This window comes from Plecotus auritus, assembly GCF_963455305.1.
Source record: "Plecotus auritus genome assembly, chromosome: 4".
NCBI lineage: Eukaryota > Metazoa > Chordata > Mammalia > Chiroptera > Vespertilionidae > Plecotus > Plecotus auritus.
In genome coordinates, this window is record NC_137775.1 from 60,080,300 (window position 1) to 60,103,046 (window position 22,747).

The following is a 22,747-nucleotide window of genomic DNA, read 5'->3' on the forward strand; positions in this document are numbered from 1 at the left end:
ATATGTTTGGATTTCTATTCACCATTTTATTATAAGGTGTATGTTCCCTCTGTTTTTTATTACTTTATTTCTCCTTTCCTGCTATTTTTTGTATTGTTTGAATATTTTTATTACCCTCTTTTAATTTACCCATTGAGTTTTGACAGTGTCTCTTTAGGAATAAGGTATATATAACTTTCCACAATCTACTTAAAATCAACATCAATTTGAATGCAGATACTCTACCATCATATAGGTCTAATTACTTTCATCTGTTTATATTATAGTTGTTATAGGTATTATATCCACTTATCCATGCATGTATTACATACAAATTTAAAAATGGAGATATAGTTGACATAAAACATTATATTAGTTTCAGGTTTAAAACATGATGATACAATAGCCTATCTAATAAATAGGGAATATGCTAATTGACCGTCACATCCTCACAAAGATAGCAGCACCCACAGCCAATAAGGAGGGAATATGCTAATTGACTGCCACGCCCTCAAAGATGGCGGCACCTACAGTCACAAGATGGCGGCGCCCAGGGCCAGCCCGGGACCTTCCCTCCAGTGCATGAATTTTCATGCACCGGGCCTCTAGTTTGTATATATTACAAAATCCTCACCACAATAAGTCTAGTTAACACCCATCACCAGACATAGTTAGACAGGTTTTTTTGTGTGATGAGAACTTTTAACATTTATTCACTTAGCAACTTTCAAATATGCAATACAGTAGTATTAACTATAGAGGCTCCATGCATGAAATTCATGCAAGGGGATCGGCCCCGGCTGCCTTGGCTGGCCCTCACAGCCTCAGCCAGCCCTCACAGCTCCTCACAGCCTCAGCCAGCCCTTGCAGCTCCAGCTTCGTCCAGAAGGTCGACCGGAAGGTCATTTTGGCTATTCGGTCTAATTAGCGTATTAGTTCTTTATTATATAGGATTATATAGGATAATTACCATGACATATATTTTATAACTGAAAGTTTACACCTTTTGTCAATCTTCACCCATTTTGTACCCCTAGCCTCTCACCTTGGTATCTATGAGTTCATTAAAAAAACTTCCACATATAAGTGATATTACACAGTGTTTGTCTTTCTGTCTGAATTCTCTTAGCATAATGTCCTCAAAGTCTATACATGTAGTCACAAATGGCAAGATTTCTTTCATATGGCTGAATAATATTTTTTTGTGTAAGTTTATACACACACACACACACACACACACACACACACACACTGAGTGGCCAGATTACTATGATCTTTGAACGCATAATAATCTGGCCACTCAGTGTATATCCTATATAATAAAAGGCTAATATGCAAATTGTCCCCTTGACCAGGAGTTTGACCAGCAGGCAGGCCAGACAACTGCCCATGTCCCCTCCCCCTGGCCAGGATGGCCGGACCCCACCCATGCATGAATTCATGCACTGGAGGGGTGTCCCTCAGCCCGACCTGCCCCCTCTCACAGTCCGGGAGCCTTCAGGGGTGGGAGGCGACCCAGTGATCAGGGGAAGGCAACATCCCATCACACCTCTGCTGCTGCCACTGCCGGCAGCGCAAGCCTTGGCCGGCCCTGGTTACCTGAGCCTCGGGCGGCCCTGGGCAGCTGGGCAGCTGCCATCTGAGGCTTGCCTGCGCCTTGGGCCGGCCCTGGGCATCTGGGGGGATGAGGGAATGGGAGGATCCTAGAGGCAGGTGCAGGCCTGCTGCCCCGGCGGGGCTGAGGGGACTGGGCACTGCCATCTTTGAGGGTGTGGCAGTCAATTAGCATATTCCCTCCTTATAGGCTGTGGGTGGCACCATCTTTGAGGGTGGGGAAGTTAATTAGCATATTCCATCCTTATTGGCTGTGGGCACTACCATCTTTGTGATGGCATGAGGGTCAATTAGCATATTCCCTCTTTATTAGATAGGATATACACATATACACACACACTTTCTTTATCCATTTATCTGTCAATGTGCACTTAGGTAATATCCATATCTTAGCTATTGTAAATAATGCTGCAATGAACACAGGGGTGCACATATCCTTTTGAGTTAGTGTTTTTCGTTTCCTCTGTTTAATACCCAGAAGTAGAATTGCTGGTCATATGGTAGTTCTATTTTTAAGTTTTTGAGGAATCTGAATACTGTTTTCTATAGTGGTGCACCAGATTATAGTACATTTCTATCAATAGTGCACAAGGGTTCGCTTTTCTCCACATCCTCATCAATACCTGTTATTTTGTTTTGCATAATAGTCATTCTAACAGGTGTGAGGTGATATCTCATTGTGGTTTTGATTTATACTTCTCAATGATTAGTGCTGTTGAGCACCTTTTCATGTACCTGTTTGCCATTCATATGTCTTCTTTTGAAAAATGTCTGTTTGGATCCTCTGTCCATTTTTTTTCAATCCTCACCTGAGGACATACTTAGAGGGGAAAAGAGAGAGAGAGAGAGGGGGGGGGGACATCAATGTGAGAGAGAAACATCTATCATCAATAGGTTGTCTCCTGTACTTGTCCCAACCAGAAATTGAACCAGAAATCTAGGTATGTGCCTTCACTGGAATCGAACCTGCAACCTTTTGGTGTCCAGGACGATATTTCAACCAAATGAGCCACACTCTGCCAGGGCCTCTGCCCATTTTTAATCAGTTTGGTTTTCTCTTTTGCTATTGTGTTTTATAAAAATATTTTTGATGTATTAATTAAATATAATATTTATAACTTGATTTTAACTGTCATACTTATTTTGAAGATTTTAAGAGGGAAAGGATAATCTATTATAGTTACCAGGATATTTACCATTTCTGTTGCTTTTCTTTCATTTTTGATATTCCAAATTTTCCTCAGATGTTAGCATTTCCTTTAGAGCAGTGTTGCTAGAATACCAATTGTTTTAGTTTTCTTTCATCTGAGAATGTCTTTATTTCACTTTAATTTTTGAAGGATATTTGTACCAGTTACAGAACTCAGGTTAACGGTTTTTTTCCCTTCAACACTTCAAAAGTGCCATTCTTTTTATTCCACAAATGAGTGAGATCATGTGATATTTATCTTTCTCCGACAGGCTTATTTCACTTAGCATAATGCTCTCCAGGTCCATCCACGCTGTTGCAAATGGTAAAAGTTCTTCCTTTTTTTACAGCAGCGTAGTATTCCATTGTGTAGACATACCACTGTTTTCTAATCCACTCATCTGCTGATGGGCACTTAGGCTGTTTCCAAATCTTAACTATTGTAAATTGTGCTGCTATGAATATAGGGGTGCATATATCCTTTCTGACTGGTGTTTCTGATTTCTTGAGATATATTCCTAGAAGTGGGATCACTGGGTCAAATGGGAGTTCCATTTTTAATTTTTTGAGGAAACTCCATACTGTTCTCCACAGTGGCTGCACCAGTCTGCATTCCCACCAGCAGTGCACGAGGGTTCCTTTTTCTCTGCATCCTTGCCAGAGCTTGTTGTTTGTTGATTTGTTGATGATAGCCATTCTGACAGGTGTGAGATGGAACCTCATTGTTGTTTTGATTTGCATCTCTCGGATAATTAGTGACTTTGACCATGTTTTCATATGTCTCCTGACCTTCTGTGTGTCCACTTTAGAAAGTTGTCTATTTAGGCCCTTTGCCCATTTTTTGATAATGAACAACATAAACTGATGAACAAAAATAGATCCAGAGACAGAGAAGCATCGAACAGACCATCAAACCTCAGAGGGAAAGAAGGGGAGAGTCGGGGAGGGGGTAAAAGATCAATCAAAGGACTTGTATGCATGCATAGAAGCATCACCAATGGACACAGACACTAGGAGGGTGAGGGATGTGCTGGGGGGTTGGAGTGGCCGGGGAGAGGTCAATGGGGGGGGGGGGGGCGGAAAAGGAGACATAGGTAATACTTTAAACAATAAAGAATTTTTTAAAAAGTTCCCTTCTTCCTCCTGGTTTCCCTTGTTTCTGGCAAGAAATCTACAGTCATTCCAATTGTTGTTTTTCTCTGGCTCCTTTAAAGATTTTTTTCTTTTGTTTTCAGTTTTTAACATTTTGAATATAATATTTCTGGGTTTGGATTTCTTTGAGTTTATCTTCTTGTGTTTTGCTGAGCTTCCTGAATTTATAATTTTATGCCTTGTGCCAAAATTGATAAGGTTTTAGCCATTATTTTTCCAAATATTTTTTATTTCTCCTCTCCTTTTGGAATTCTGTTGATACAAATGTTATGCTTTTTGGTATTGCCCACAAGTCTTTGAGGCTGTTACTCCTCCCCCCAGTCTTGTTTTTCTCTTTGTTTTATAGATTGTTTAATTTCTAATGATCTATATTCAAGTTAACAGACTTTCCTCTCACATCTCCATTCTGTTCTTGAGCCTATCCAATGAATATTTTAATTGTTATTGTTTTGCTTTTCAGTTCTAAAATTTCCATTTTGATTTTTATTGTTTTAATTTCTTAGCCAAGACTTTCTATCTTTCCAGTCATTTTAAAATATTTTGCTCTTATGGTTTGGGGCATGGTTATAAGATCTGATGATAAGTCCTTGATGACTCAATTACCTGTATCTTCTTGGGATTGATGCTTGTTTAGTTTCTTTTCTATTGAGAATTAATGTTTCTCTGTTTCTTTGTATGCTGAGTAATTTTTGCATGGATCTTGAACATTTGCATATTAATGAGTTTATAGGTTTTAGTTAAATCCTAAGGAGAATGCTGTTCTTTTTATTTTTAGAAGCCACTCAACCCGGTTAGTCAGTGTGTAAGTTAGACCCAGCTTCCAGGGGTGTGGTTCCAGTATTCCATTTTCAAAGCCTGCTTTGTACTGCTACTTGCATCTGTTCGTCATGTGTACCATCTAGTGGACAGTGTGGGGTTTGTGCAGGGGTTCACTGCACAGTTCAGTTCTCAAAGTGTTTGCTATGCTTTAAGGTCAGATCGATACATGAATAGCACAGAGTGAGCCCAGGAGTTCATATACAACTTTAGGGGATTGCTCTTTGAGTTCCCTTCTCTGTGATTTCTCTGGTACTATCTTGTCTCCTGCAGGTCCCCCTTTCCAGCCCACAAGACAGAAAACTGGGCCTTTAGTTTCCCTGCTCTGCTGTGTACTTCCTGCAGCTGCATTTGTATCTGGGGCCAAGGAACTGGAAGAGAGAGAAATAAGCAGCAGGCATTTGACCCATGATCTTGGGACCATTACTCCTCTGGTTAAAAAGAATGACATTCCTCCCTTAGAATTTTTGACATCTGTGGTAGCCATGATCCTGCCAGCCACTATGAGATTGCCTTGGGGCTTGGGCTGGAGAAAACGAAAAATAGCAGTGGATTTTCCTCCTCTGACCTTTGAGAGTCCATCTCGGGCTTTTTGGTGTGTCCACAGAGTGATCAAGAACATTGCTGCTTTGCCATCCTCAAGATCACTTCATAATTCTGAGTATAGATTTATAGATATTATGTACATGTTCCCAGGTGACTACTGGAAGAATGAGAGAAACACTAGGAAACCCACTTTTCAGTGGAGTCAGCTGTCTTTAAGGAGTTTTTCCCCCATCTCATACAACACTACCATTTGTAGTCACATGGCCACATCTAACTACAAGGGAGTCTGGAATCATAGTCTTTTACCTGATGTGTTGCTGCCCCAAATAATGTAATGGTTCTCTTACTGGGGAGGAAGGGGAGAACAGATGTGGCAGACAATTAGCAGTCTCTGCTATAGCCAGAGCTGCCAGAAACAGGCTAGAGATTTAATACATATAAAAGACAAATATGATTACAATATTCTTAGAGATTGAGGTAAGTGGCTTTAATAGTTATTAATATTTTAATAGCCTTACAGATTCATTGTATAAAAATAAAAATATACAAAAATGTAAATTTCTTGAGGCTATAGACCATGTTTGACATATCACTGTTTCATTGGTTTAGTGCCTATAAGCATTGTGAGCAGACACTCAAAAAATATTTGTTGAAAAATATTTGGTGAATGTGATGATGAATTTTGTGTGTCAACTTGACTGGGCCACTGGATGCCCAGACATTTGATCAAATATTATTCTGGGTATGTCTGTGAGGGTGTTTATGGATGAAATTAACATTTGAATTGGTAGACTGAGCAAAGCCAACTTCCCTCCCTATTTTGGGTGGGCCTCATCCAATCAGTTGAAGGCCTGAATAGAACAAAAAGGCTGACCCTATTGTGAGTAAGAGAGAAACCCTCTTACCTGATTTCAAGCAAGGACATTTTTTTTTCTTTTTCCTACCTTTGGACTTTTGGACTTAAACAGAAACATTGGCTCTTCCTGGGTCTTGAGCCTGGTGGCCTTCAGGCTAGACTAGACTCTCAGCTCTCTTGGTTTCTCAGGCCTTTAGATTTGGACTGGAACTACACCATTGGTTCTACACCAGTGCTGGTGAGGATGTGGAGAAAAAGGAACCCTCCTGCACTGCTGGTGGGAATGCAGACTGCTACAGCCACTGTGGAAAATAGCATGGAGTTTCCTCAAAAAACTAAAAATGGAACTTCCATTAGACCCAGTAATCCTACTTCTAGGAATATATTCCAAGAAATCAGAAACACCAATCAGAAAGGATATATGCATCTCTATGTTCATAGCAGCACAATTTACCATAGCTAAGATTTGGAAACAGCCTAAGTGCCCATCAGCAGATGAGTGGATTAAAAAAGAGTGGTACATCTACACAATGGAATACTACGCTGCTGTAAAAAAGAAGAATATCTTACCCTTTGAGATAGCATGGAAGGACCTGGAGAGTATCATGCTAAGTGAAATAAGTCAGTCAGAGAAAGACAAGTATTACACAATCACACTCATATGTAGAATCTAAGTAACAAAATAAACTGATGAAAGTAGTGGATCCAGAGACATGGAAGCATGGAACAGAGTGCAGAATCTCAGAGGGAAGGTGGGGGAGGGTGGGTGGGTGGGAGGTAATCAACCAAAGATTTTGTATGCATATATGCATAACCCATGGACACAGACAATAAGGTGCTGAAGGCCTGGGTTGGGGTGGGTCCTGAAGGGGGTCAGTGGGGGGAAAAGGGGACATATGTAATACTTTAAACAATAAAGAATTATTAAAACAAATAAAGATAGGCTTGACTGCAAAAAGTATGCTTATGAATATGTTTCTGTTAGTATGAAAAAATGAAATATGTAGTATAGCCAGGATTGTTAAATGGTTCAAAATTCCACTTTTTCTCTGAATACATTTTTGGAAGCTGCTGGTTGGTAAGAATCACATTGATGTGTAATTCTTAAAAACTGTGGCTTAAATAAAATTGTACCATATATATTTTTATATTTCCAGGGACTTTAAGATTAGTTTTGCATATTCATTTATTTTTTAAAAATCAGAATATGAATCCAATTACAGGAATTTAATTTGGCCTAGTTCCCCAGATTTCTAAGTTCTGGGTGGGTTTTTGTTGTTTGTATAGAACTGAATTGGCACTATACTCTGTCTTGGAAAATTTTGCTAACAGTGTATGGGAGTTTGTAGTTACTAAACATAAAAGGATATTAAAAGACTAGAGGGAGGCCCGTTGCATGAAGATTCGTGCAAGAATATGCCTTCCTTCCCCTGGCTTTGCTCCTGGCCGCCTGGGAGCCTGCAAGTCCTCGCTCCCTGGCCGCCCGGGAGCTGGCAAGTCCTCACTCCTGGCCAGAGCACTGCTCCTGTAGCTCCCTCGGCCACCCCCCTCCCCATCATAGCAGGCATCCCACCCTGCTCTGCTGCTTCGAGCCTAAATATGCAAATTAACCCGCCATCTTTGGTTAATTTGCATACTCACTCCTGATTGGCTGTGGGCATAGTGGAGGCACGGTCAATTTACATGTTTGTCTATTATTAGGTAAGATATCCAGATGACATTATCATTTACATGGCACAAGACATGGGAGACCTATTAGTGTTAGAAATTAGTTTCATATATTTTCACTGGAAAATTTATGTAAAAAGACTGGCTAACTACATCAACACATGATAGTTAAATGCCATTTTTAAGTGAATGATAACAAGCCTTATTCTCAGGTTATTGATATTTTGATTATTATATATTCACGCAGATTTTTGAGGCATAACATTCAGAAGTTTACTGTTTCTTTATAGATATTCATGTATTTTTGAGGCTAACTTTAGCCTAGTTTTTCCCCCGTTTTTAATTTCCAAATTTTTCATTTCAAGCTTGAGAAAAATTTGAGTTTTCTTTTTCAAATATATTACTGCACATAATTCTGTGTCATTTCAAAGAGTGATTTCATGGCATTTTGCTTTAAATGATCAGTCTTCCCAGTTATATCTTTAGCAAGTGAAATATGCTTTCTATTTTATAGTTACTTTTTATGCAAATATCACTTTCCAGTTGCTTTACATTTTAAATGTAATTGTACCAGAATCAATATGCTAATCAGTTTTCTGAGCAGCAATTTTAGTGTTCTTAAAATTTTAATGTAAGTCTCTAAAATTAAACATTTAAAACTTTACAGTTTATGCAGTAAATTACTGAAATCTAATTATGCCAGTCCTGTTCTAAGCACTAAAGATAAAAGAGTGAAAAAAACAGACAAGTTCTCTGACATCATGGCATTTGCATTCTGGCATGGGGCCACAAATGACAAGTAGAAAAGCAAATGGCATGGAAAAGGTTCCAGCAACACCGCAGTGGAGTCCTGGTTTCTGCTGAAACTCCTAGGGAAGGAACTGACAGGCTGCACTGGTCTGCTCTTCTCCAGGTAACCAAGAGAGGGTGATGGGGCAGGCACAGATGGACACACTGGATTATCCTCTCGGAAAGGAACCATTCTGCTGCTGTCCACACATTGTGGAGCTCCAGGGGACCCCCTGCTGAGCATGTAACAATGTGGGTTTTGCAGTCATGAGAACTGCACCTAAAGACCTTTTGAGAAGTCAAAAGGAGCTATTTGTCCCAGCTAGCTCTTGCAGGCAACTTCCAGAGCTCCACCAGGGGTCAGGGATCATTCAGTGGACAAATCTATTTGCCTTTCTTCAGTCTGCCCCCAGGAGTCTGAACATAAGGCTTTCTATCAGTGACATGAATTAATGGGCTTATCCATATTTTAAAAAATGGAAGAAATAGAGGTTTGTTCATCCCTTGACCTCCTTCACCTGCTTTCTAAGGTTGGACATGTTCATTTCTCGACGCTCAGGGTCTGTCAACCTCAGGGATGAACCAAATTGTCTGTCTTTTTCCCAGAGTAATAAACTTCCCAAAGACTTGGGAGTCACTCTTTACCGTCATAAGAAACTTTCAGGGGCAAAGGAGGATGGCTGTAGAATTGTCCAACACAAAGTTAGTGATTACATTCCTACTCATCCAGGTTGTCTAAGAAACATCAGCAGTGGTCACAGTGAGCAAACCTGACCATCATCTTGTTGGTGCACTTTTGCCAGACCCATAGGTACAGCAGCCACAGTCTAACCAGAGAGGCCTCTTGGAAATCCCCAGGAGACCTATCTCCAGGGGAAGACCTTTCTCCAGGAGGAATTGCTCATTCCTGTAGATTAATAACTACTGGGTTTTCTCTTGCTATTACTACTCCTTGTATTACTACCACTTCCCAACAAATCTCTTAGGTCCATTCTGGGTCTTTGCATCAACCCATCAGTTCTATTTTGTTTGCTTGTTTTCAAGCCTCATAGTTTCTTTACTATTGTTTTATGCAATCAGTGTTCATGTAAATAGGTAACATAGCATCTATAATAACAAAAGGGTAATATGCTAATTAGACCGGATGTCCTTCTGGAAATCATTCCGGACATCCTTCCTGACGAAGCTGGGGGCAGAGGGAAACCAACCCAGATCCTGGGTGCCTGCGGGCGACCCCAAGGAAGCCAGCCTGGGTCCCAGGTGCTGGAGGGAAGCCAGTGCCAGCAGCCAGGGGAAGGAAGGCCTTACTCTTGCACGAATTTTTGGGCCTCTAGTAAGTGTAATAGTAGGATTCTAATGGACATACTGGGTGATTCTGGGAAGCCTTTAGGGAAGATAGAGCATTTAAGGTAAGGCTTGAAGGGCAGAGAAGCAGTGAAGAAAGATATTCTTGACCATAGTGTCATGGAAGAATAAAACTTTTTCAGGTGTGTTCAGGAAATGGCGAGAAGTTTTGTGTGGTCAGGAGTGTAAGAATAGTATAAGAATACTTAGGAAAGGAGTGTTGAAACAGGTGCCTCAATCTTATATAAGGCATTACCTGACCTATTTAAAGATGACCTATTCATGTTCATAATTTAAAAGTCTCTTATAATAACTCCTATTCATTTTTATATTTAATGATGATATTAATAATGATATTTATATCTGTCATTTGCATGTCTTCAACTCATTTTCTCCTTTTACCTAATTTCATCTTAACAATATGTGACACAGATCTGAAAATGTTATAGTGTTCTAATATTTGACGTTGAATAAACTGAGGTATTGAGAGGTTACATGGTCTACTCACAGCCAAATGGCTATGTTCAGAGTATCGCCAGATCTTCTGATTCTTAATTCCATATACTTGTTGGATGTTATTTTTGTAAATATATGCTTTCTCTCTTTTTTTTCTCCTTAAGTTATTGTCTTTCTTTTCTCCATAGGACTTGGCTTTTACCCTGGAAGAAAGACAACAATTGAATATTCATGGGTTATTGCCACCTTGCTTCATCAATCAGGATATCCAGGTTCTTAGAGTAATTAAAAATTGTGAGCGTCTGAACTCTGACTTTGACAGGTAACACATTTTATATTTCTCATAGGCAATTGTTTATTTTATTTTTTATTAGATGAGAAAGTTAAAATATTTAGTGATTTGGAAAAAGTAGTAAACTTTGAGGAGAATTTGCCTATAAATACAATGATGTTTTTAAAAATTTACCCTTTTTAGGAACATTTGAATAAAATTTTCCTTTCCAAACTGTTATCCTCAGAGAGACTACTTTGCTCTTGTGATAAAATGGTTGCTATAAAGATGAGTTATCAGGAAATGCCATCCTGGACAGAGCAAAACAGGTTAAAGTGGCTTTTAGTCAGACTATGAGTGCATATTTGGTGCACTTTTTTAATTTCTAAACCTGGTTCTAATGCTATTGCGAATTTAAGTCACTTACTGTGTTTAGAATTCAGTTTCCATGTTTGCACAGAGATAAAGTTTACGTGTGCCCTACCTCTGTAATGAGATAGCCCTCGTTTGAAATTCTGGCTGTGTTTCACTAGCACTGGGAATCGAGCAAACCACCACAACCACTGTCAGGACCACCCTGTATGCCTTGTCCTCTGCTTTGGACTCTTCCCTTATTGAGGCACTAAACCTCAAGTTTTTCATTTATGGATTGAAGAGAATAGTTATTTCAAAATATTGTTGCGAGATTTAGAAGAGGTAGCTAACCCAATACCTATAAGTATTTGTATTAGTCAGGGTTTTCTAGCGGTCTTCAGAGAAACAGAAGCAACAGGATATATGTGTTGTGTACACACACACACACACACACACACACACACAAATACATCACATCCTGTTGGATGGAGATATATATTTATTTCAAGGGATTGGCTCCCGTGATTGTGAAGCCTGGTTAAGTCCTAAGTCTGCAGGTAGCCTGGCAGCTGGAGAAAAAGAAAAGACTTGCAGTCTAAAGGCAGACTACTTGCAGAATTCCTTTTTGCTAAAGAGAATACTACTACTAATAATGGAGTAGCAGTCCACATCCCCTTTGGTAGGCAGGGTCAGTCACCCTAGCCAGCACAGTAACTTCCTTCTTTGCTTATTGATTCAGAGGCATGTGGTGTCCATAGTGGCTAGTGGCCATCTTAATTTCCAGTCTAATGGAATAATTGTCTCCGGGTGGAAACATTCCTCCTTTTGAAATTAAGACTTAATGGCCAGCAGAGCATAACGTCATGGGGACAAGAAGCAGAAATTTTGCTAGTGGGTCACTGGCAATAATAGTGAGTGGTGCCACTTCCATTTTTACCACTGGGTTCGTAGACCTGTGAATCCTGGTTATGGGAGAAGCAGCATCATACTGGACACGGATTCACATCATACATAGCCTCCTAGAGAACTTTGCCTCAGCTTTGGGAGATATTACCACCTAGCTGGTGCTGAAACAGCTTCAGAAGGTCATTCCACCATTCTGTCAAGTCAGCTGCTTCACGATGGTGGGGAAACATGGTAAGACCAGTGAATTTCATGAATATGGGCCCAGTGCCATGCTTCATTTGTTCTAAAGTGAGTCCCTTGATCAGAAGCAATGCCTTGTGGAATACCATGATGGTGGATAAGTCATTCTGTAAGTCCACAGATGGTAGTTTTGGCTGAAGCATTGTGTGTAGGGAAGACAAATCTGTATCCAAAGTGTCAATTCCAGTAACAACAATGCTGCCTCTTCCATGATGGAAGCAGTCCAATATAATCACCTGCCACCAGGTGGCTTACTGATCACCCTGTGGAATGGCACCCAATCAGGCATTCAGTGTTGGCCTCTGGCAGATTGGGCACTCAGGAGAGTTTAAAGGCAGGTCAGCCTTGGTGACTGGAAGTCCATATTGCTGAGTCCGTGATAACCTCCATTCCTGCCACGGCCACTTTTTCATGAGCCAATGGGTGATGTCGGGCAGTTGGAGAAAGAGATTGACTCAGCTTGTCCAGTTGTGTATTTTTGCTTCTTCTTAAACCTCTCCACAGTTGCTTTCACTTGTTACTTAAGTTCTTCCTTCAGCTTATGTTTTCACTTTATATTTTTTTTCTGGTTTGAGGATCAGTAGGGATAACTGTGTCAGGAATAGAATGAGTGAGGGGAAGAATGGTAGGTTGGGAAAGGAAGTTATCAAGGTAATAGAGGATAGATTATGTATTTGAAGGCCAATAAAGGACTTTTGCTATTAATCTGAGTGAAAAGGGAAGCCTTTCAAGGTTTTGAACAGGAAATCAACATGATTTGAGCTACATTTCAAGAAGAGAATGGCTGCAATGTTGAGAATAGAATGTAGGCTGGAGGAATGTTTAGGAGACTATTACAATAATCCAAGCAAATGATGATAGTGATTTAGACCCAGGGTGGTAGCAATGAAGGTGTTTAGATATATGTTGAAGGTAAAGCCTAATGTATTAGAGATGAGTGTTAGGGAACTTGCAGAGAAGAGAAAACAGCAAAAAGAAATTGCAAAGAAACAGGAAACTAGTGAGATAGAAAGAAAATGAAGAGAATATGATGTCCTAGAAGTCAAGTAAAGAGAGTTTATTGACTTATAGGGAGTGCCACTTGAGTCAAACGTTCTGATAAATAAAATGAGGTCTAAGGGTTGATCATTGATTTAGCAACGAGGACTTACACATTTGCTAAATCAATTTTAGCATGTCTAAAAGTCATAATCTTTTTCCTTAATTTTAATTTTTTGGGTTAGCATAACCTATCTATTTGCCCAGCATTAGAATCCTGTATGTCTGACACTAAATGCTGTGCATTTTCAACTACTTCAGGGAATGGAAATCAATCCAAAAAGGCTGGTAAGATTATTAAGTACAATCTTAAAATACTCTTTTAAATTATACCAAGCAATTTGAGTTTTATTTTACAAACCATTGAAGGCTACATGTAACATGATAAGTTTGATGCTTAGAAAGATAAGTCTGGGTCAAAAAGCTTTTTTCTTTCTGTCTCTAGAAAGAAAAAAACCTATTTGATACAAATAAGAAAAGTCCCATGAACTTTCTTGCTACCTTAGTAATATTTAGGGTTGGTGCTATATTCCTTACTCATTTTTCATTTGTTATTTCCCTTGGTTATTCGGCACTGAAAGTTAAGGATGAAGTCTTTATATTTTCTTAAAATTAATGCTATATGTATATTGGTATTTTCATCCTTCTTTCATTTTAAAATAGGGATAAAGTCATTTCAGATATTAAAGTAAAACTTCCATTTTAGCAATTATTTTAATATTTGAATGACACTCACTGAGGTTTATGGTTCTTCATTCTTTGAGGTATTTAAGAATCTTTCTAAAATGTTTTTTGATCAGATGTTTCCTGTGTGACCTAAAAAGTCCTTTATACTTTGTTGAAAATATTTAATAAGATTTCTAAGCAGCTATTTCATGGCGTCGTTGTAATATAGACCTCATTTTGTCCATTTTCCACAGGTATCTTCTCTTAATGGATCTTCAAGACAGAAATGAAAAGCTCTTTTATCGAGTGCTTATGTCTGACATTGAGAAGTTCATGCCTATTGTTTATACCCCCACTGTGGGTCTGGCTTGCCAGCAATATAGTTTAGTTTTTCGGAAACCAAGGTATGTAAATTTTTATTTTAAATACAACTCGTGTCCTTATTTATTTATTTTTTTGGTAAAGGTTTTGCAGTAAAATATTGAATGGAATTGAACTTTGGAAAATCTAAATCAAATTTTATTTAAAAGGACATTAAATATAAATATATATAACATTAAAAACATATTATTTTCTTTTTAGATTTAAGATAAGGGGAAAATATTTCTAAACCAATTTAGGTTTCCTTTTACAGAGAGTAAATGAACTTGTTTTTTATTTGGAAAGAAAATAATTGCTCATAATTAAATTTGCCTTTGAGATGGTAATTATAACTATTATGTATATATTTTACAAGTTAAAGCAAAGATTCCAAATTTTTGTGAAAATGGGAGACATCTATTTTCTAAAATCAGAGTTGGCATTAAAGTAGTTCTTTTGTTGATTTCCCTTAAGTGAAATAGTAGTCACCTTTAATGATGAATACAGTTTTTTTAAATCTATAGCTTTACTTTATTCAGTATATTAAAGAATTTAATAAGAAAAGTTTATAAGTTTATACTAAAAATATAAAAGCCTACTAAAAGCATTGTCATTGAAAGTTAGATTGAATATGTGGATTTTACATATATATATATATATATATATATATATATATATATATATATATGAATGTAGTGGTATTTAGCATACCTATTCCATGTTACCCTTTGTATAAATAAAAGAACTAGACCCTGACCAGTGTTGTTAAGTGGTTAGAGTATGGGCCCCTCCTACCAAAGGTTTGTGGGGTCGATTCCCAGTCAAGGGCAAGTATCTCGGTTGTGGGTTTGCTCCATGCCCTGGTCAGGGTGGTCAGGGCATGTGCAGGAAGCAATCAGTTGATGTGTCTCTCTAACACAGATGTTTCTCTTTCTTTCTTTCCCCCTCCTTCCCTTTCTTCCACTCTCTCTAACAATCAATGGAAAAAAATCCTTCGGTGAGAATTAACAAAATAATAATAATGATACACAGTACTCATATGCCTCAAAAAATTATTCCTCACAATACATTTGCCAGCTAAATTCTAAATCTTGTCCTTTCTATGAAAGAAAATTTGTATTCACTATTAAAATAGCCATTATATACTGCAATAGATATGTGCTATTAATATCATTTAACAGACTACCTACAAATATTGATCTACTGCTCTTTTTTTTAAATAAATCTTTATTGTTCAGATTATTACAGTTGTTCCTCTTTTTTTTCCCCCATAGCTCCCCTCCACCTGATTCCCCACCCCACCCCATGCTCTTACCCCCCGCCACTGTCTTCATCCATAGGTGTAAGATTTTTGTCCAATCTCTTCCTGCACCCCTCACACTCCCTTACCCCTGAGAATTGTCAGTCCACTCCCTTTCTATGTCCCTGATTCTATTATATTCATCAGTCCATTCTGTTCATCAGATTTTTTATTCACTTGATTTTTAGATTCACTTGTTGGTAGGTATGTATTTGTTGTCATTTTGTTGTTCATAATTTTTATATTTGCCTTTTTCTTCTTCCTCTTCTTAAAGAATACCCTTCAGCATTTCATATAATCCTGGTTTGGTGGTGATGAACTCCTTTAGCTTTTTCTTGTCTATGAAGCTCTTTATCAGACCTTCAATTCTGAATAATAGCTTTGCTGGGTAGAGTAATCTTGGTTGTAGGTTCTTGCTGTTCATCACTTTGAATATTTCTTGCTACTCCCTTCTGACCTGCATAGTTTCTGTTGAGAAATTAGCTGACAGTCGTATGGGTACTCCCTTGTAGGTAAGTAACTGTTTTTCTCTTGCTGCTTTTAATATTCTCTCTTTGTCTTTTGCTCTTGGCATTTTAATTATGATGTGTCTTGGAGTGGTCCTCTTTGGATTCCTCTTGTTTGGGGTTCTCTACGCTTCCTAGATTTGTAAGTCTATTTCTTTCACCAGGTAGGACAAGTTTTCTGTCATTATTTCTTCTAAGAGGTTTTCAATATTTTGCTCTCTCTCTTCTTCTGGCACCCCAATAATTTGGATGTTGGTACGCTTGAAGTTGTCCCAGGGCTCCTTACACTATCTTCATATTTTTGGATTCTTTTTTCTTTTTGTTTTTCTGGTTGGGTGTTTTTTGTTTCCTTATATTTCAGATCTTTGGTTTGATTCTTCGGGTCCTTTGATCTACAGTTGAATTTCTGTATATTATTTATTTCAGACAGGGTATGCTTAATTTCTGACTGATCCTTTTCCATTTTTTTGGCATTCTCATTAAGGTCCTTGAAGGTCTCACTAAGCTCCTCGGAGATCTCATCAAGTTTCTCGGCGGTTTTTAGAAATTCTTGAGTAACCTTATAAATGTGGTTTTCAACTCTATGTCCAGTAGTTTGCTTTCCTCCATTTCTTTCATTCATGACATGTTTCTTTGTCTCCACATTTTGCTGCTTCCCTGTGTTGATGGAGTGGTTTTCTGTGGTAGGTGACCAGTGGTTCAGCCTATCACCTGAGGTGGACACTCTTGGTGCATTCCTTTGTGGGCTGAGTGCAAAGTCTTGGTGTAGTTAAGCCTTGACTACTGTTGGTACACTGGGAGGAATTGACCTCCAGGCCAATTGGCTGTGAGGACCCACTGTGTCTATAATGGAAGAACTGGTGTGCTGGAGACATGCTTATGGGGCAGGACTTGCTTCAGTGGGGCTTTGGTGCTCACTGAGTCTGCCTCTTGAATGTGTCCCTTATGGATGTGAGTAGTTGAAATCTGGTGTTGTCTCACACTGAACACTAGATACACTGGCTTCTGGATCTCCAATGGGGTGCAGGTCAGCTACTGTCTCTAATGGGGTGCAGGTCAGCTACTGTCCACCCAGCAGGAGCTATAGCGAGAACTACAGTTTTCTCCTCTTTGCTTAGGGTTTGGAGGTTTTGGAGCTGTCTGACCAGAGCTGCAGTTTGTTAGGTTAAGCTGCGATAGGGCGGACCATTTATATGCAAAAGACGCTGCATGGAGCTTCGGTGGGTTTGTAGATTGTGCGGGGCAGGGTCTCAGGGAGTCACTAGGCTAGGGCGTGGTAAACAGCGATGGCTGCCAGTCAGCCGTCTCTGCATCTCCGCGTTTCCAAGTCCCCGTGTCCTGCGCCCCAGCGCAGTAAACAATGATTGCTGGGCGCACCTCTGCAAGAAAGCCACCCTCACTTTCCGACCCGATGGCAGACAGTCCAGCTTCTCTCCATAGGAGTTTGGGTCCCCAGCGTCTCCCCAGAAATGGGAGTTCAGAGTAATTGGGAGCTTGTCTCCCTTTGGGTTGAAAAAAGCAGCGCACCCAGTCGCCCTCCACCAGCCCAATTCGCGTGCCTCCGTACCTCAGCTTTTCAGCGCTTGTGCACGTCTCAATGCTCTTTTCTCTTTCCTTCTAGTTGTAGAACGTCCATTCAGCCAGCTTTCCCATGGCTCTGGGTGATAGATGTTTTGTCTTTTAGTTGTAGTTTTGAAATTGTTGTGTGAGGCAGCAGTTTAGGTGTTTACCTATGCCGCCATCTTGATTCCTCCCTGATCTACTGCTCTTTATACAAGGGGTGATGTGGCTAATTTTTGTTGTTGTTGTTCTTATTCCTTACCTTAAGATATTATTCCATTGCTTTTCAGAGAGAGTGGAAGGAAGGGAGGAAGGGTAGGAGAGGAAGAGAGAGAGAGAGAGAGAGAGAGAGAGAGAGAGAGAGAGAGAGAGAGCACTGTGAGAGAGACACATCCATTGGCTGCCTCCCGCACACCGCACACACCTTGACTGGGGCCAGGAATGGAACCTGCAACCCAGGTACATGCCTTTGACTAGGAATCAAACCCAGGACCCTTTGATGTGTGGGCCAGCACTCTAACCACTTAAAAAACACCAGCCAGGGCTGTATATTATTTTTTTATTTTTATTTTTTAAAAATATATTTTTATTGATTTCAGAGAGGAAGGAAGAGGGAGAGAGAGATAGAAGTATCAATGATGAGAGAGTATCATTGATCGGCTGCCTCCTGCACGCCTCTTGCACGCCCCCTATCGAGCCCACAACCCAAGCATATGCCTTTGACCGGAATCGAACCCGGGAACTTTCAGTCCACAACCCAACACCCTATCCACTAAGCCAAACCAGCTAGGGCTGTATATTATTTTTTAATCATACAAATAATACATATTAATGAAAAAAAGAGAAAATGCAAATATACGGATGGAAAAACTATTTTTTAAATACTTAATGTCATCATGCCCAAAAACCTGATATACACAAATACATTCTAGTTTTGCTTATAGAAGGGATCATACTATATATAAACTGTTACCTACTTTATTGTCTTCTCTGAGTGACGTCATAACATCTGTCCATGTCTATAAAATATAATTCTACATAAAGAATCTTAATAAAAGCATAATTGGATAAAACTTGGCTATTTAAAAATGTAATTTAAGTATATTTATTGAAATTCTAACTTTTCTGAGAGATACTGAGAAATGCTAACAACTGTAAGGAATGTGGGAGCTTAGGTTAAAGTTGACATAGAAATCTCAATAGCAACAATTATTTTTGAGCACTTATATACTAGATGATTTTCTAAGGACTGGGGATACTTTGGTGTATGTATAAATCTAAGTACAAAAGACAGGAAAATAAGAAATAAGTATATTGTCTAGAATGTTTGCAGGTAGTTAAGTGTTTAGGAGAAAGAAAGAGTAGAGCAGGGACAGGGAGATCCGGAGTGTCAGTTCCTTTGGAGGGGGCAGTTGCAATTTTAAATAGAGTGATAGTGTAGGCCTCATTGGAAGGTGATATTGGAGGAGTGAGGAGGAGTCATTAAGATACAGAGGAAATGTGTGCCAGGCAGGAGGAATAGTCAGTGCCAGGGCCTGACTGGAAATATGTGTGGAGACCAGGGCAGCATAGAGACCATTGAGGCTGGAGTGGAGTGAGAGAGGGAGCAGTAGATGTGATAAAAGATGTTAAGAAAAATGAGAGGGTACAGAACCTATAGGTTCTTCTATGCTATTTTAAAGAACATTGGCTTTTACTGTTAGTTAAGTAGGTAGAAGAATCAGGTAGCCTGGTTAGTAGGCTGTTACAGTAAACCAAGTAACTCAAATTAGGAGGGTAGCAATGGAATTAGAGGTAAGGGTTCAGATTCTGGATAAAGAAAAAGAAGGTCACAAGGATTTCTTCTGGAATTGGAGGCTTCCTAGAGCAGTGCTTTTAACTGGTCTGGAGTAGTTTGCCTATTTTAGCTTCTGGTTTTGCTACTTGTTTTAGTTTTGAATAAATTATTTAATATTTTCTTCCTCTGTAACATAGGGATAATACTACTGCCCACCATCCTTTCACATTTTTCAAATCCAAAACTTTGAAAACCAAAACATTAAAAGAAATCTCATTTGGGATACAACCTGATCTATCTGAACCCATTTGTGACAAAATGTGAACTGAATTTATAGTCTTGATATGGCTATATGACTATTTATAGTCTATATAGTATAATCTGTTTTTCTTTAGAAGCCTTAATATATTTGATTTCTGGGAGCTTTGCCAGAAATAAACAGGGTGGATGGATGGGAGGATGGATGGATGGATGGATGGATGGATGGATGGATGGATGGATGGATGGAGAGACAGATAGATTGATAGAATGATAGGAGAGGGAGAGAGGAGGAGGTATGGCAGGAGGTTAGAGATAGCAAAATGCTCACAAATGTTGAATCTAGGTGGAAGTATTCATTGTATTATTTTTTTAATTTTCCACAATATTATGGAAGTTTCTGTCATGTTGATTTTTAATGTTTATATTTTGTTAAACTTTTGGTTATTTTGAAGTTGTTAGTAAAATAGTTCTCATGGCTTCTCCCATAATTATAAAAAGAGAACTTGTTTGAAAACATATTATGTAACATAAATTTAGACATTGTATTTAATTGGAAAGGAAATGGTGATTGTGTTTGAATAATGATGAATCTTTCAGGCATTAGTTAGCATATACACTATTTTTTTAAAGCCAAAATTGACAAATGTCTATTAAACCTTTCCTGCTGCAACAGCGGGTATTCTAAGACATTCAGAAAGTGAACAGGAGGATTATACCTGTTATTATATTTACTTTGTGAATTTGGTGGTAGCCATTAGGAACATGTTAAGTGAAAGTTAAGGGTTAATATTATACGTACTGAGTGTAATACAGTTGCATAGCTTAACTATATTTTACTTACTATGACTAGATGTTTATTTTCATTTTGAATATGGCATTAAAATCTGGCTAGGTATTAAAAGATAAATTCTTATAAGAATGCTTCTACTTCCAGTGTATTTTTTCTTAAGGTAAGATGCTGGAATATCTATTTATTGTTTTTGTGTGGGATATCTTTTCTTTTTGGCATAATTTGTGTGGGTTTTTCAAGCATTCATGGATAATCCTGTTTAAGAATGATGTTGAGCTTGCTTGGATTACCTCCTTCGCATATTTCTATAACATTTGGATTTTTGCAGATCCATTACTTGGTAGTGGATTATGCTTGTCTAATTGTGGCTAATTTGTTGATAGAGGTGTAATTTTTGGAAGCTAGAAACAATTCATTTTGTATATTTGCAGAATGCTAAGCTTAGTATGTTAATTAAATTATTTGTATTCTGTCAATCTTTTTTTTTTTTTTTTTTTTTGGAAAGAAATGCTTTTAAAGCAGATTTACATAATTTCTTTGGAAATATTTTTACCTGCTGTATTTTAGACTGCATTTTTTAAGAATCATCTCCTTTTCTTATTCGTTCTTATTAGCTACGTACCATTTTATCATGCCTTTGGCAATTAAGCATGTTTCTATTTTTCATATTTCTGATGTTCTATCAAACAGTTTGTAAGCATCTAGAGAGAAGGGATTGTATTTTATAAATTATATCTATATTTTTCATTCTATTTAGGCTTAGTACCTGGTTGGTGCTGAATTAATATATGTTTTTTTGCTGCCTCATAGAAATAGTAATTTAATATTACTGTATTCATTTAATCACATAGAAAACTATAAAGTATTGGTAATGTTCTTTATTTCTCCTACTGTTTAACCATATTGTTCTAAAAGGTAACTTCTCATAAATAATAGGTCTGAAAAAAATTAGACTCACTTCTAGGAATCAGGCTGTGAGGAAGTAGAATTTTGATTAAATATAGATAATACATCTTTAAATACACATTATACTCCTTTCAATTACTAATTTTATACAGTAATTCGCTGATATGATTTTGGCAAAAAGGATGAGCAAATATAATTTTGTTGATTACGGTTCTTAAAAAAAGCATTTACGAAGCATTTACAACTAGTACCATTGGTTGGCTTGCCAAATGTTATGGTGAAAAAAGTGTTCAATGCTCAAGTTAATTGTGGAAAATTTGAATGAACTAAAATTAAATAGGATTGTTTATTGTAAGATTTCACAGAATAATGCTTGTTTTGCAAGTTTTTGGAGGATGGGGATTGGATTTTGTCGTAGATATGTACCTAGCATGATTCTTGGCATACAGTAGCTGTTCCCAGATAGTAGTTATTACATCTGGTATTGTAGCTCTCAGGTTTCTTCATGACTAAATGGATGATGGTACCATTTATGAAGTTTCAGAATACTGGAATATGTTTGTAAGGGAATAGAAAGTTCTTTTGGGGACATGCTGAGTTTTAAATATATTTGGGTCTTCCAAGTACAGATGTCTAGTAGGCATTTAAATGTATGACCTAGAACTTAGTAGATATCTTACCTAATAGAAGAGAAACATGCAAATTAACCATCACTCTGCTACACCCACAGCCAATCAGAGTTAGTATGCAAATTAACCCCAAAAGATGGAGGTTAATTTGCATATGCAGGCGCAGAGCTGCTGGGAGGGGCATGATGTCTGCTATGAAGGGAAGGGGGGCGGCGGAGGGAGCTACAGGAGCAGTACTCTGGCAGAAGCAGGGACTTGCCGGCTCCCAGGCAGCCGGGGAGCGAGGACTTGCCGGCTCCCGGGTGGGCCGGGAGTGGGGACGTGCCAGCTCCCGGGCGGCTGGGAGTGAAGCCAGGGGAAGGAAGGACTATTCTTGCACGAGTATTGTGCAACGGGCCTCTAGTTGTATATAAAGCTCTTAGTATTTTAAGTACCATTATATATGCCACATAAATGGTACCTGTTTTGATATTGACAGTGATGAAGATTAACAATAAGACTAATTGTCGAAGTGAATCATTCATTAAGATGTTTTAATTTTTAGTTTTGTTTTTTTCCTAGAACGTTCTTAAGGAAATGCATAAAAGGGAACATTAAGATGAACCAAAACAAAATACTAAAGTAGTGTTTCTACATTTGTTGTTTGTTTTCTTTAGAATTCCAAAAAGGACTTGAAGTACAATATTCGTATTTAATTTGTGAGGGCTATGTTTTTTTTATTATCCCATGTGCAGTTTCATATGAGAACGTAATATAGAAATGGTCATAACCATG

At 38.4% G+C, this 22,747-nt stretch overlaps 1 protein-coding gene across 2 annotated transcripts in view; it reads left to right on the forward strand.

Moving 5' to 3' along the window:
* Nucleotides 1-22,747, forward strand: part of ME1 (malic enzyme 1) — a 178,481-nt gene that overhangs the window by 11,417 nt on the left and 144,317 nt on the right. For both annotated transcript variants that reach the window (XM_080664459.1, XM_080664460.1), the window contains 2 exons: nucleotides 10,598-10,731; nucleotides 14,139-14,288. In XM_080664459.1, coding sequence (XP_080520585.1) covers nucleotides 10,598-10,731; nucleotides 14,139-14,288 — 284 coding nt within the window. The remainder of the gene's footprint in view (nucleotides 1-10,597; nucleotides 10,732-14,138; nucleotides 14,289-22,747) is intronic.